We start from the raw sequence: 16,543 nt of genomic DNA on the forward strand, positions 1-16,543 counted from the left end.
TGATTGTTTAATTTAATCCGGTAATAAGAGAAACAAAACTTAACTTGATAGCGATAACAGTTTTCTTAGCTTCACTTTGAATGATTTGAATAAAACCTTTTATCAAGTTACATGAACTGAATCAAGCGGAACCTTTCGAACAACCTCGCACAAAAAACCCAAACAGACAAGAAATCAAACGTTATTGTTTGGTATCACGAACTAGTAATTTTAATAGAATTGTGTCAAAACGGGGAAAGTTTCAAATTAACGTAGCATAAAATCACTTGATGCTTCGAATACTCTATGTAATAAAAAAAAAAAACAAGCACAAGAAATAACAAAGGCATGTAGACACTTTCGTGATAATTTAATTCCTCCCATTATCGGGAAGACTGCATAGAAAAGTGCATGAAATCTCTAACAACCATTAATATTAAGTAACATGATAGGTAACAATAGATTAGCAAAAACCGATCCACTGCAGTCGCAGGGGACAAAAATCAAATTATTGCATGTAATCAATGCACCGCAAACCATTTGTAATATCCACAGTCTCGTTTGCCAGACAAAAAAAGTCAATCCGTGATGGGCACACGCGAATACATATATGTCTATATATATACATGTATAATTAATGAAAGTCATTGTGTAATAATTTAAAAGATCAACAAGTGTAAAAAGAAAAAAAAAGAAAAAACAAGATACAGTTGTATATGTAATACAGTATTTTAAAATGTTTTTTTCTTGTAACATGCAGTGTTTTTTTTAGTAAAAAATGTCCAACAGATTTTACATCCAATACGCTTAATCGAACGATACAAAGATATAAAGTTTAGGTGGACTCAGTATAGTTGAAATACAATATTGTAAAAGCCTATCTACTCATTTATCGGAAAATCTAAAAATCTAATGCAAACTGCGTTTGTTTATTTTACACCACAGTTTTCAAATGTGTCTGAAAATAAAACGATAAACAAAGATTAATGACAAATTGCAAAAAGGTAAAAGGAGATGATGGTAAAGAATTCACTCAGTTGTTACAGCTCCATAACATTCACCTTAAAAAAGCAGTTTTGAGTTTTGAAGTTCGTGTGTTTTGTCAATTTTAAGTAAGAATGCAATTTTTATTTGTATAAAAGAAAAAAAATATTGAAGTTTGGAATGACATGTTTGTATAACTAGGATTTTCAAAAAAGCATGTTGCCTTACCTTTGATAAACGTGTTGGTTTTATTTTGTAAATTGAAAAATTATTCTAAGAAAAATTAGAAAAGAAAAAGAGATTAGCCTACTTATTTGACTTGTTGCATGTATGTAATTCTGACCTTATATAAGACTGTGCTGAGTTACATGTACAAGTCGTTCAATACTTATATCTCTGATAACGCAGATACATTTTAGATGAATATAGATTTTAATCCATAAATCCATCGCCAGACCATACAGAAATGCAAAAGCAGTGAACACAAATGCCATTGTATGTTTTACATCATAAACCCTTCAAAAATCAGTATAAATACTTTAAAGAAAAAAAGTACTTCATCTGAAGCGTAAATTTTTTTATAGAAACGCTTAAAGTATATATACATGTAAAAAGCTCAGTGAAGGAGAAAAAGAAAAATCACATTTCTGTAACCTATCCCTAGCAATACATTTATAGACCCTAGACTATTGATTTCAGTATAGTTCATACAAGCGTTCCAGTGGAGCGATTACTAAAGTAATCAAATATTGAAGAGATTCCGATGTGTAGAGATAGCCGGTTCATTGTTTAAGGATAATGAGTTACTCACATCTAATTTTCACATGTCATGAGATCACAATCTCAACTAAAAAAAAATTTTCATTTCATTTTTCCGGTTTTTTTTTTCTTTCTTTTCTGATCTCTTTCTTTCGTTGATTTGAAACATTTCCCTATTGTATTCTCTAATACGTCAGTAGAAGGGAATTTAGTGTTCGTTTATGTGATAAAGTATATGATTAAAATATCCCTTTTTTGTAGATCTTAAAAGTATTGCTTGTTAAAAATTGATTTTGTTCTTAGTCACACAATCGCACTGTATAGTGGCACAATTAGGAGGCTTAAGCTTAATTCATCAATAATTCAAACAATTTTCAGTAAACAGAACTTTTGTTGGACTAATACTAATTGAGAGATAATGCAGGCCAGTTAAATTTTAAATATAAATTATGATGTATTCTCTTTTTTATTTTGACAGTTGTATATCCTTTAATTAATAATCGATAGGTACGCAAATACATCTTTATTTTCTTCACACCACCTGTTACATGCAATGGCTACAGTTACTGTTTTAAAACTGCATGGGGGATATTGACATCATTAAAAATAATATTGACGGTCTTTTCTAGGTTTAGCTTTATTAGCACAGAATGTAAAAAAAGTGAAAATGACACTGGGGAAATGTTTATTTTTTGGTAACAGAAGTTGTCAAGCCCATCTCCCTCAAGCCCCCCCCCCCCCCCCTTTCACTCTCAAATGTGTGCAAAAGCCTTTTTAAAGTTATCTTCATATAACGGATCATCAAAAATATACACTCATACGGCTTACCAAAAGGGATAAGACTTGGCTTTTAATAGAATAAGGATCAGGGAAAATTTTGTAGAATTACATTATCCAGAGCCCAATAAACGAATTCCTTCTTGAAACAAAAACTGTAACGCTGTAACATGTACTATTGACTTTGATGGTGAGAAGTACGTAAGAAAGATGGTCCCATAAGGTAGCAACTCCCCATGTATCAAAGATAGCAGAATAGTGTAACATTTTTGATCTGGTTCCAAAATTGCGGAGGAATATTATGTTCAGAAATATAGCTAGACTGCTCTAATGGATTTAGCGAGTTTTTTTTGTGTTTGTCTAGCTGCAAGAATTGTCAAAGACACGACAAAGTTATATTTTTCAAAGAAGACGACATCATGGGGGAATTGTTGCTAACATTTTTAGGTTATCTCTATATCTGCCTCAGAGGTTATTGATAATCTTATACATGTATTCCTTGCTTTATTAAGTTTATATAAAGCATTGGTTTTACCGGGCAAAACTAGATGCTCTGGATCAGTTAAGTAATATTTTCAGATATAACTAAGAAACAATTGATTTTACATATAAAAGAATATTGTGGATATATAACACCAGTTAATGGATTGTCTGGGTCGTTTTTAGACAAAATTAACCTCCTTTTAAAAGAGCTCTTTACATGTATAGAGATATTAGGAAAATATTCAAAGTTTATGGACTGTTCTTTGATAAACAATACTTATGGCTATAAACACCATATCAACATTTTTGATAAAGATCTGATGGTGAATTTGTTGACCATTCGGCTTATTCAATTAAAATTATGAAATTTACAGAATATAATATTCAGAGTCAAATTAATTTTGTTCTATGAATCTCAAATTATAAATGACGTCATTTCCCTGCTTTTATTATTACACTTTCTTGAGAAAAACTAATAATATGGAATAAAAAATGATAAGAGAGGTTTTTTTTTACAGTCGGAAACCGAATAATGTATAAGAGGCATCACCAGTCTTTCTGTACAGTAGACTATTGATTTTCCCCCAGTTTAAACACGGGACTCAGATGCACGGGATATTTCGTATCAGAATTGAATTTTCCCTGATGCTTAATTCTACGAGCCTGCATGGTTCTGCTGTGATGTTTTTAACCGATAGATGATTAAATTATTCCTAGATCAAACAAATTCACTATGACAGCTGAATTTGATTACTGAATGAATTAACGCACTACATGGCCCAATACTATTGACGCTTTCTTTTTTTTACTCTCTTTCCTCATTTTATTTGGATTGTAATTAAGCCTCTCTATTTGCTTACAAAAGGGTGTTTTTACACTCTAAAAGATAGTTGTTTCGAACTGGAATAAAACGACTGTCGTCTGGTAATAAGTGAAGGAGTTCATCTGGTACGGGTGTGTTAGATCTAAATGTAAAACTGCACATCAACCGGTGCATATATCAAACAAACCATTATGATTCTAAAGTACATGTGCTTTGGGGACAAAAATGCAAACATGAGAATCACTTCAACAATAAACTGCAAAAGATGAAATCAATTGCAAATGGAAAATGCACGCAATGTCGCCCAAAACTTATAAGATTACAGGGAAAATGTTTTTGTTCAAAAAACATCAAGAAATACAAATAAAACATGCGTATTTATAGATACGTGAAACTATTCGAGCCCTCGCTTAAAATAAGTTGAGCAAAGATATACTTCATGTAGGTTCTACATGTACAATGTATGTATATATATTATTATCACAGACAAAATCACGTGATCATCAAAACGTTGCATCATGGCATACGGGATCTGTTGCAAATACTGGTACAACAACACATGGTGTGTTGCAAATTTAACCAAATTAAACGAAAAACTCTGTATAATTGTAAAAGTCAGGATTCGATTAATATTACGATGTTACATGTATCAATTAGTAGGAGTTCAGTGATAGAAAACATCCCCATGTTTTGCATTGAAATGCATAATTGAATTGTTCTTGTATTCAAACAACTAATATATCTTTTAATTAATCTTTTCAACAACACAAAGAATTAAGATTAAATTGAGTATAGAAATTTGGTGTTATCCATTTCTTGTTTTTATAAAATGCTCGTGAATTCGATTAATTCGATTAATTGGGTCAAACAACGTAATATAAATGCGATTTTGATTGTTGTTCATAGTTCATACATTATCCCGTATGCCATTTCCGACTTATAATTACATACACTTTTACATTCAAATGGTAAAAAATGCAACTACATCATGCTAAAATACTTCATTGTAATAATAGAGCTTTCGATTCCAAGAGAAAAAGGACATAAACATCGAAAAGGGTGTTGAATGAAATGATTTTACAATTAAATAGTGAGAGAAAGAGGAAGAGAAAAAAATGAACAAGAGACAATACAATTAACGTTTCTCAATCGTGCCTTTGCCTTCACCGTTGGTTCATATATTGTATTGCTAATAGTAGTTTTGTTATCAGACGTCTTACCAACAGAGCACGTTTGAATAAAACCCCCATTACTGTAATGTTTTTACGACGACATCTTTTTTTTCTTCTTGGGCTCTAAACCATTAATGTTTCATAATAATCTTTTTGTGCTCATCCTGGAGGTGATATAGTTAAGCTGGGCCATATAAGATTGTAATAACATTTTATTCTGAAATTGCCAATTTTCAACAGAAACATTGAATCATCTGCGAGAAATCAATGGCGGGTAAAAATAAACCCTCCACGTCCATCTTTGACGGGCAAATAAGGATTGCTAAGGCTTGGTAATCCTTTACTAGGAGGTAATTGAATCCAACAAGACAATACAATACAGACTGTACTATCTTGCTCCCATTATAAGAGTTAAACTCGCGCTCTGCTAGGCATAGTCCTGCCTGATAACACAACTGCTATGGTATCAAATCATACACTTTGCAATAAGGCGCACTCTACATATTGTTCTCAATGTGGAACATTTCCATTGCATCGTATACCGGTACATGTACCTACGATTTATCCTCGAACTGCAGATGAAAAAAAGGACTTTTATTAATGATTTGTTTTGGGTTTTGTTTTTTTTTCAATTAGTGCAATAGATGTTTGATTGATTTTTACAAACATTTAAAACAAAATGGATCGTCTTCTTTTTGTGAATTACAGAGTTTTTGTGAGTGCATCATAAAAAAACCTTTTTGGAAAACATGGTGTTTTAGTTAAGTCAATCGTAAAACAAAAGTTTTTAACATCTAATGTCAGATTATACAGAGGTTAAACAAAACAAAACAATAGATTCATCCATGTGAAAGAATTCTCCTAAGTATTCACATTCGATTTAAATTCTCGTCTTAAAAAATCTATACTATAGCCATTCTTTGATTGTCCGAATCATATAAAAAGGGGAATTCAACACTTCTCTTAACCAAGCTATCTTACTTTTTGTACAAGCTTTCGATTTCAAAGTCTCATTCTTCATCGATAGGAAATTTTGGCAACAATGTGAATACTTGTAAAAAACCATAAAATGATATAAAAGATACAAAGAGAGATTATAATAATAATGATAATAATAATAATTATAATAATGATAATAATAATAATAATAATAGTTACAAACCAATTGTTCAAATAATCAAGACAATTTCAGAAAGTTCGTTGTGACTGTGAGAATTGTTCTACAGGCAAAGTGATGTGAGCTAGTACAAAGTCTCAAACTGCTGTGTGAATACGTCCTAGATAAGGAAAGAAAAGAAAACAAACAAATCTAAGAAACATATTCAATTGCTTTAGTCAGTCTATGACCGAAACACTACTCTACTGCATTTGCCAGGCTATCTGAAACAGTTTCTAGTTATGCTCATTATAGACATGTGTAATATACTGCACACTTTGATTTTCTACAACGCGTTCAGTGCCGCGCATGAATACATTAATTATAACACAACAACACATCTACAGTGCTCAACATTCAAACACTAGTCGAAGCCCAAGCAGAGTTCCTATCTTTGAGGAAGATTTGCGTTTGATCATAATGAATTTTTTTTTTACAATCTTTTGAAATTCGAAGAAAAAGTCTGAATTATTAATCAACTCGTTTGTTAAATCAGTGTACCTTGTTCATAGCACAAAGGTCGGCACGACTAATGTACCATATCACCAATGACATACTCCAATTATACGAAATATATGACTGTCACTCAAGACTACTTCTATACAAAATTGTAATGAAAAGTTTGGATAATAAAAAGAATCAAATCAATTTAGACACAAATATGTTAAAATTGTACGACGAAAATCTCTCTCTCTCTCTCTCTCTCTCTCTCTCTCTCTCTCTCTCTCTCTCTCTCTCTCTCTCTCTCTCTCTCTCTCTCTCCAATGAACATTAAAATCGATACTTCAAACAATTACCAATTAATTAAAAAATATCTTTTGCTGAAAATATTGATTAATTATTTTATTTAACAAGGGGAGCAACTTATACATCGATTACTAATAATTTAAGGTAGAAAATGCAGCTTTTTGTAATATGTAGTATATTTGCACGTCCTATTTTAACTGTAGCATCAAGCGTTTGGTCTAAATAGTTAAACTCTAAACTTGGCAAGTAACTTGTCTGTATGTGACATCTTAATCACTTGGATAATGATCTGTACTATGATATAGTCGATATTAAATTCCCTCGATGTTAGTTCTGGTCTCGGCTTTCATATTCTCGTACAAGAGTAATGGATTTTTTTTTAAATAATGGTCACCTAATATCACTAAGCGATTTACTGACTGCACCATCGTAGTGCAAGCCCAATAACATTATAACGAAACCAAGATGTTAATGATATTTTACTCGTACGATTAACACGATCTAATTATCAGAAACAGGGTAATTTTCTACCAATATAATGTCTAACGGGGCATGGGTAAGTGTCCCTCGATAATGCAAAGGGTATTAAGTTGTGTACCAAACTGACATTAATGAAATATTTGAAATAACACAATGTGAGTGGAGGAAAAATGTGGCCCTCTACAAACTACCTGTGAAGTCAATGGAATATTGAGCAAAGTGGTACAACACCAGATAAACAAAAGTATAAGTGTGGATATAATGAAATGAATATATTTTGTTTACGATATTTTTCATACTTAAAAATTTGCATAATTATATCAATATTGATCATTTCATTGAGAATTTTGAAAATTAAAGAACTTTCAAGGTTTTTTTTTTCATTAAGTGAAAAAAGGAAGATTTATCCTTTACCTCTGCCTGTTTTGTGGGCATAAAACTTGTTGAAGTTTTCTGTGATGATTGGAACAGGGATCGCTAAAGTTAAGACCCCTGTCAAGGCAGCAATACTTCCAATGATTTTCCCCAGAATTCCCACAGGATATTTATCTCCGTAACCAACGGTTGTCATGGTAATCACGGCCCACCAAAAAGCATCCGGAATTGACGTAATTTGCGAATCTGGTTGGCTTTGTTCGGCGAAATAGATAGCACTGGAGAACAAGAGAATGCAAACAAAGAGGGCGACCAAAAACAGGAGAAGACCCTCTATACTGGCTTTAAACGTTAGAATTAGAACTTGCAAGCCGGCGGAGTGTTTCGTCAGCTTAAAGATTCGAACCAGTCGGATCACCCTTAGAAAGGCTAGAGACGTTCCCGCTGAACCCCCGTCGCAGCCGTCTGGAGAAAGCAAATTCGACAGCGTTACATAATAAGGAATAACGGCTGTAATATCTACCAGATTCTGAAAATCTTTGAAATATTTGATTTTACTCGGGCACGAAAAAAGGCGAATGAATACTTCGTAGGTGAACCAGGCGGTGCATAGGGTCTCCAGGATGAAGTAAGGATCTGCAAAATTCGGTTTCCCGTTCACGCAGTCGTGGCTCGACAACCAGGGAACCGTTTCCACACAGAACAATATAATTGAAAGCACGGTTATCACAACGGAAACTATTGCAATGACGTAAGCTGCAAATGACGTCTCCGGATACTCCATAAGCAGCCAGATCTTACGTTTGCAAGGGTTTTCTGGTAATACCATTTTTTCAGAAACATATCCTTCTTCCTTTTTGTACAATTCGATTTTCTCCTTCTCTATTTGGTAAAAATCTAACTCCCTGAGAAATATATCATCGGGCACGGGCTCCGGGCGTCGAAGCTTCCCGCCATATTGATAATAATTAAATATAGATTCAAACGTAGGTCTATGCCGATCAAAGAAATATTCACCCCTATCCTTATCGAAAAATCGTATCCTCTTCCGAGGGTTCCCTAGTAAGGTAGTCGGGTGTTTATTAAGTATGGAGGCCCATGTTTCGTAATACTGCCCACTAACGTTGATGGTCACCCGTTCACAAGTTTGCAATGAACAGCTGTGAGGAGAGGAACCATCCACACAACACGTTACCAGGTCTTCCAAGGCTAATTCATTGTCGGATCCGTCGCTGTCCCGGAACTTCCTACCGGAATCGGGGGACTGGAACAACCACAGTTCCCCGTCACTCTCGTTTAGACGGTCCGGACGACTGATGGGTCTCCGGTACCGAGACTGATTGTTCATTATAGACACCACCGCCATGTTTACAACTTGAACTCTTCTCTTCCATGCAGAATCCTAGTCGACCTGAAATCTAGTCAAGGAAATGTCTTTTCTTTTTTGGGATCATGCTATATCATGAGATACACAGATGCTGCATAGCGCTTTCTTCTTTTTTTCTCGTACTTTATAATTGATTTTTGGTAAGGTAAAACTCTTTATCATTAGAGCACGGCTAGTAAAGTTTGCATGAATACCTTTTGTGTGGAAACTAGTAATAATAAAAAATCCATTCAACGAAAATCACAATCGCACATCCCAGCCATTGGAAGAATCACTCAGTCGTGTGTTTTTTGAACAGCAACACCTTAACGCCACCACCAGCGTAATGTGTATCCTTTGAATATCTGCTTCCGGCAAGTATTTAATTTTCCCATTCACTCAACATCCGGAAATTTTGTGATTAAATAGAATTCACTGAAATAATGAAGAAGCATTTACCGCTCCGGTGATTCCTAGAACCTGTCGGAGCGAAGCCCAGGCTCGGTTTGACAGAGGCAGGCGAATCGCTGTCTATTCGATCGATCTGCCGTCCGATAAGCCATGTACGTTCAGTGTTGAACCGAACCGGCTCTAAAACTAGTTTCGGCATACATATATAAAAGTTTTGGACTGTAGATCCTTTGGTTAAATATTTTCTGTATAGGTAAACGGAAATTTCGAAACGTATTAACTTAGGTACAGGTCGGTTGACATTCGTTTTAAAAGGCAGGAACAATGTATTTAAAAAGATAATGATGGAGTTTAGTGCTAATTGAACCGCATTAAACCCTGAACAAATAGAACCAAACCTGGTGTATTTTTACACGAAAATAATACAGTAAACTAGTTAGAAAAAAAAACACCCTGTAGTTTTTCCATCGAATGGACGGCTTTTGTTAACGCCCGCTCCTTAGTAATAAACAGTGAGCTTATCGTCAATAGTACACAGTACATCAATATTTAACCAGAGCGTGATATGAGAATACCAACGGTAAATGAAGCGAAGCCACTCGTCTGAGTATCCCCGTGTACGCAGCAGTGTTAGTATGTGCCAGTCCTTATAATAGGCCGCTATAGCAATAATAAAAGAGGCAGTAAAGGTAGGATAATACAGGATTTATGAATGATCTGAATGAATTGCCGTAAAATCAATAAACAAATATTTGTACAGTTTATTAAGCACTCTTTTGTGCCGGCGGTTCTATCGAATGGTAAACATGTCGTTTGCATTCACACAAAGACAATTATGGTAGATAAATACAACCAGTGTCATTTCTAAACAGCTTCGTTTTGCTTTTGATGATTTCTATTTATTTATTCATTCATTTTTAATTTTTATCTTTTTTTAACACAGTTTAAACACTAGAATATTGCTATGGTTTAAGAGGAGAAAAAAAAGCACAGAAGAAAAGGTACAGAAAAATATCGAGAAAAACAAAGGGGAAAATAATAAATAATTGATTGATGAAAAATAGATATCTACACGAATAGTGGTAGGGACACAAATTTTTTTTAATTTAAAACAGGCATAATGAATAAATACGCACTTTATTAAACTATACCAATATTTATACACGCAAACTGTAGATTATTTAATTTTCGTGAGTACTAAATTCTGCGACTTACCCATTTTGCACCAAATCGCGAGGCTATAAAATCGCAATTCTACGCGGATATTAATTATTCGTGTTTAATTAGGAATCTACAATAACTTAAGGGACAATGATCAATCGAACAAGAGATGCACTGTACATAGAGATATTTACTGAATGTATTTGTTACATATTAAATATTTCGGAAATGAAACCGTCATGATGTGTGTTAAAAATAGACTTGCCAGCAAAAGCGGTGTTGCAAGCTCAAGTTCAAAATGGAAAATGGATTCTTGGCTGATTGTCTGTCATAATAGCATCTCAACATTCCTTTTTTATAGATGGACTAGCTGCTGAGGTGCTGAGTTGCTGAATGATTGAATATCAGATATAGAGCTTTTAATTAAAACAACCCCCCATTATTACCCCTTTCCCCGGTAACAAAATATGACCTTTCTTTTTAATTTATATATACATTGCCTAGGATTTTCGTCTGTTTGCCTGTCTTCTGTTTACTATCTATTACATCTCTTGCTTAGTTAAAATTGTATAATCATAACATATTCATTTATAAAAGCTTCAGTGTGAATTTCTGATCTTCAGTGACACCGTTGGTCATATAATGGGGTTTCGTTATTGAGGAAGAGACGGTAAAAATCAGGTCAATCAACTGATGTTTGCAACAAGCATTCCTCATTGCTGTGTAGCAGAACGTTACTAGTCTTTTGGATACATACAAGCAATAGTGCATAGGCCAAAGTCAAACCTCTCCGACGATTAGTATATTAGCTAAAATTTTGAAGCCTCAGCAAAATAATTACAAGCATGAAAAGTCGTAGAACAGTGTCAATTACCTCAGTTTACGACTGCAGAGAGACCCGTGGATGAGGGAGAAAGAATCCCCCAAATTCCTAATTTTCTCCGAGAGGTTAATATTTTATTGAATATAGATACTTAAGAAGGGTAAAATGGCTACCGCTTTGCCTAATCAATTGAAACGCGCGTGCTAAAGAGAGGAGAAATTAGATGTGAATACGTACTCTTTTCTCCTATAATTGGATATATATCGATTGAGTTTTCAGTTTAAGGGGGACCAGCAATAAGTTACTAGACCCTAGCTTGAACGGATCGTTGTCTTATCTACTAGGCACTTATTGGGTTTATTCTCCAAAAATAAAGTAAACAAACATCTCTCCACTTGTAAATTAGCGAAACACTGGCGTGGTTTAATCATCATTATAAGTCGAAAGCGAATAATCAATTCTCAATTAGATTAATCAAGTTAATAATAATGTTTCTTTGTGAATTTCGAAGTGAATTTGAAAGAAATATACTATAATTGATTATAACGTTGATTGAATTGTATAAACATTGGAATTTTTTTTAATTTTTTTTTTGGGGGGGGGGGGGGGGGGCTTGATTGAATTGTATAAACATTGAGAGTTGTTTTTGTTTTTGTTTTGTTTTGTTTTGTTTTGTTTCTGTTTTTGTTTTTGTTTTTTTTTTTTTTTTGGGGGGGGGGGGGGGTAGAGAGGGGGTGTTGTGTGTTTCGTCTGCCTATCTGGTCAGCCCGTAATACCATACATGTACATGTATATGGAGGGGGGGGGGGGAGGGCGGGAAGAGGCCAGATGCATATATTGTAGCTTTTTATGTGAATACATAAATAAAAGATAGATTACGTTAACAGTATGTACCTGTTAGTGCAAAAAGTCGCTAACAAAGCAAAGTATGTAACTACCACAAAGAAAAAATAAATGTAGGGATAAAGATTGTCATTTAGATTTTTAAGGTTTAATTTTGGTTTTGATTAGGTACAACTGTTGATTAATAATTGGTTTGTGTTTGTTTGTTTGTGTTCTTTTTAATGTTATTTTTTATAATAGAGGAAATGGGGTACTGAAGAGGTATTCATAATGATACGAAAACTCTTTAATTCGCAAAGTAACAGGATAGAAATCTTAAAATAGGAAATAGGACATTTTATTCCGTAAATAATTGTAATAACCTTAATCGTTGTGACAGAGTAGAGTAGTCTTTAAAATATCGAGACTTTTAATCTAAAACAAAGGAGAACATTATCTGAACGCAATTCTCTCTCTCTCTCTCTCTCTCTCTCTCTCTCTCTCTCTCTCTCTCTCTCTCTCTCTCTCTCTCTCTGTTCTCATCATGCATACTAGATGCAAATTAATATATATCATGATGTTTTTTATCATTATCATTAATTTTGATTATAACATACTTGTACACTTTTTTGATATATCATTCCTGCTTATAAATGAACACGTAGCATAATAAAATAAGATATTTATTCTCATCTTAAAAGAAAATCTGGCATTTCCTCTCTTTTACACACTTCACCCCTGACCCATTCCCTGTACCTATGTGGTAATCCTTTGTTTTTGGTAATTTGCAACCGTTCCAGTAAAAGCATAGAAAAATTTGTTCTTGAATGAACATTACAAGAGATAAAATCAAATCAAACAAAAGGCCAGAATGGGATCGGTCAAATGTTTTATTTCAACATTTTTACAAAGATCTCTGAATGCTCTCTAGCATTGCATCAATCTGCTCGGATATCTCACGATCCATATCCGCTTCATCTGAAATGATATAAAAATTCCAGAATGCATTGTTCATTGTTTTCGATAATTTTATCTTTTTAGCACTGATAAATAAAATTGAAACACACCAATACATGGGATTGTATATATTAAATGTATTGTCGTTTGTGTAAATACGTGGAAAATACCTACCGTCTTTTCTTAGCCACCTGAATCCTTCAAAGACGACCATTACAAAAATGGCGAATCCAATCATCTTGGTATCTATCAATGAAAGGGGAAACAATTAGATATTTCATCGAATTAAAACAAACCAACTCGTAAAACATGACAAGAATTGCGTTAATCGAGACATTAAACAAAGGATATGAAGAATGAGAACAAGAAGTTAGAATAATTCATCTTCAAAATTAATTTTCAGATATTCAGAATTATATCTACTTACAGAATTCTTGACTTCTTGGTAAACTTCTTAATGAACAATAAAAACAATATTCCGCTTTAGGAATAATTGAAAACTAATTTTTGTTTCCGAAGATTATTCCTGGGTCTCAGTGGGAGGCAAGCAACACCTTTACTCAGAAACAGCTGAGAAGATATTATGACGTATAAATCGTGACATCATAATTGCTTCTGAATCATAAAGATGCTTTGTTATTTTTTTTTTTTTACAGCTGAGAAGATATTATGACGTTGCATAATTTGTGACGTCACGGTTGCTACTGAATCATTTCGATGGTTTTTTAAAAAAATGTTTTTTATTAACGTATTCGATATGAAATTTAAAAAGTTAAGCATTTGAGTTGATTTGATTCAAGAAATGAATCTAATAATTTTTCTATTGATAGACGTATCAAAGGAAAATTGACAGGAAAACTTTTTTATCAATGTGCTACAAAGATAGCACGAAAACTATTTCACAGCTACTTGTAGATAGAATAGCATGTTTATTCGTTGTCATTTTACTTTTATTTTGTCCCTAGTTTTTGCTTCCACCACTTTTTGCTTGATATTTCGATAATCATAAATATTTTTGTACTCAAACTTCGTTCATCCACTCATATGATGTCCAGATTATCTGTTTTGTAACGCCCCTTTATCGCTTAAGGCTTCCATACACAACCCAAAATAGAGAGTCTACGGGGATTTTGCATAGCATCAGTCATTGTTGCCCGGATGATAACGTTGAAAAATTGTGCGAGGCATTCCTAGTAAGTTCCGAATGGTGAACATTCCCCGTTATAAATACCGTAAGTGATCTATTTTCGTTCTTGTGAACTTTTATGTGTGAAAAATTATAATGTGTCAATTGAAGATATCTTATCTTGGATATTTTCCCTTTTACCGATTTCAACTGTATTGCTTTCCCATGTATTTGTATTTTTATTAAAAATCACCAAAAAGTGATGGAAGCAATAACTCGGGACAGACTATAGAAATTATTCTCAGAGGTACATGTCTAATAATTCTATCAACCCAACTGTAAGTGATATTCAATAGGGCTACATGCTGAGACAAGATCAAATTAATAAAAATTTTATTTATTTTCAGAGTATCAAAGTCACTATTGAAAATATATATATATATATATATATATCAGTCATAGAAACAAAAAAATCATTAACTGCTTTTTGAAAATAACATTTTAATGCATGCTGTGCTATAAGTGATGCACACACTTTTACACGTTGTCAATATTGTATATTTCTACGATGATAGATATATTCTTGTTCCCTTGTCACAGATGGTGTACAACAGCTGTACAAAGTCATGGTTTCTATTTCTATAGATAAATGTAACTGCTTACGCAAAGAAACCAAACCTCTTAACACACAACACATGTAAAAATCGTTAACTTATTATTATTCAATGTACATACATGTAGATTCAATAGTCATGACAAGCATGAAAACCTCGAATATTTTTCCATACGGAACCTTGTTCAACAAATGTTCCACCCTTCAACTATTTTGTTTGGTTTGGCACGATTCGCTGCTTTAAAAAAATCAATCAAATCCGAGGTTTATTCAAATTTGCCGGGGAGGGTGAAGGGGAACGAGGCATATTTTCGATAATTTTCTCTTTGAAATTTAAGAAATTTGAAATTTTTAATCGGGAAGGAGGGGGAGGGTCCCCACCCCTTTCGATCCGTGCATACCCACGTACATTTCTGTCAAACTAGTTTGAAATTGGTTTAAAGAAAGAGTAAAAATCACCAATTAGACCCTCAAGATAGCGACCGAAAGGGGAAACTCTGAGGAAAAATATGACGCGTTTCACCCCCCCCCCCCAAAGAGCTAGCTCCTTTGAAAGCTAAGATTAATGAAAAAACCCACCTCAAAACTTACTTTTCTGTTATTCATATTTTATGAACCGGCTTTCAAATCTTTTGATTACAGAAAACTTGAAAATAAGATAATTTCATTAATTACGGAAATACCTAAATGTATGCTATGTTTGTATGTTCCAAGAACCCATTCTAGTGGATGCTTCCATAGCATACAATATGATATTTCTGAGTAAAAAATCCGGGTAAAGTAGAGTCTGGCGTTACATGATTGTGTAACACCAGTGGGCTTTAGCAATAATGTAGATTGCCTTATATTTACACCATGACTAAAAGTTTGATGGAATTCATAAAGCAGATGATAAAATATAAACTAAACAATTTCATAAAATCCTCCGTAGACCTAGATGGAGCAAGAAATAGCGTAGGATTTCTTTTTTGTATTCCAAAATATTGTTATAAAATTGCAACGCGAGAGTATCCGCTTTCTAGAGAATTGATGAATTTTGCGCAAAATAAGAAAGGAAAACAATTGTAATATCCCAAAATTATTCAAAACCTTTTCTGGTTGATCCATCACACGCCAGACCTTAGAAAACTTTGCAGAAAAAAAAAATCATCATGCAAGATCATATAAACGGGAAAAATGGGAAAAGAAACTATTTTCATTTCATCCCCAGTGGCAAATTTGTGTCAAATGCTCTATATCAACTAATGATTTCACATCACGCGAAATTCTCAGATATTGCACAGGCAACACCATTACAGTAAACGCTTGTTTGATCAAGACCATATTGTATTTATCTCTATTATTGATGACGTTTTGGGCGATAGCAAGTCCATGGAATAATTCGTATATTCTTTACGTATCGGCTGGAAAGTGATGGGACTTTGGATTGCATATATGCAACGCACTCTTATCTTTTATGTAGATAAGCAATTGAAATTAAACTAATCTAGTAAATATTATATTCACTTTGCAAAATAATGTCTATAAAT

The 16,543-nt window shown here is 33.6% G+C and overlaps 1 protein-coding gene and 1 long non-coding RNA gene across 3 annotated transcripts; both read right to left on the reverse strand.

Moving 5' to 3' along the window:
* Nucleotides 1–332: 332 nt before the first annotated feature.
* LOC128158821 (potassium voltage-gated channel subfamily A member 1-like) lies at nucleotides 333–10,035 on the reverse strand. 2 transcript variants are annotated; one of them, XM_052821780.1, is made up of 3 exons: nucleotides 7,775–10,033; nucleotides 6,140–6,254; nucleotides 333–5,549 (listed from the first exon to the last, which is right to left on the reverse strand). In XM_052821780.1, exons 1-2 carry the CDS (start codon nucleotides 9,099–9,101, stop codon nucleotides 6,232–6,234), a joined length of 1,350 nt encoding a protein of 449 aa, XP_052677740.1. In that variant the 5' UTR covers nucleotides 9,102–10,033; the 3' UTR covers nucleotides 333–5,549; nucleotides 6,140–6,231. The 2 variants fall into 2 exon arrangements, with proteins under 2 accessions (XP_052677740.1, XP_052677741.1); XM_052821781.1 differs by lacking the exon at nucleotides 6,140–6,254 and having other exon boundaries at nucleotides 7,775–10,035.
* A 3,155-nt stretch (nucleotides 10,036–13,190) lies between these two features.
* LOC128158837 (uncharacterized) lies at nucleotides 13,191–13,840 on the reverse strand. The gene is made up of 3 exons (XR_008240047.1): nucleotides 13,703–13,840; nucleotides 13,450–13,521; nucleotides 13,191–13,296 (listed from the first exon to the last, which is right to left on the reverse strand). It is a non-coding gene; the product is annotated as an uncharacterized LOC128158837 (long non-coding RNA).
* Between the last annotated feature and the right edge of the window lie 2,703 nt (nucleotides 13,841–16,543).

Source organism: Crassostrea angulata, chromosome 8 (assembly GCF_025612915.1).
Source record: "Crassostrea angulata isolate pt1a10 chromosome 8, ASM2561291v2, whole genome shotgun sequence".
NCBI classification, from domain to species: domain Eukaryota; kingdom Metazoa; phylum Mollusca; class Bivalvia; order Ostreida; family Ostreidae; genus Magallana; species Magallana angulata.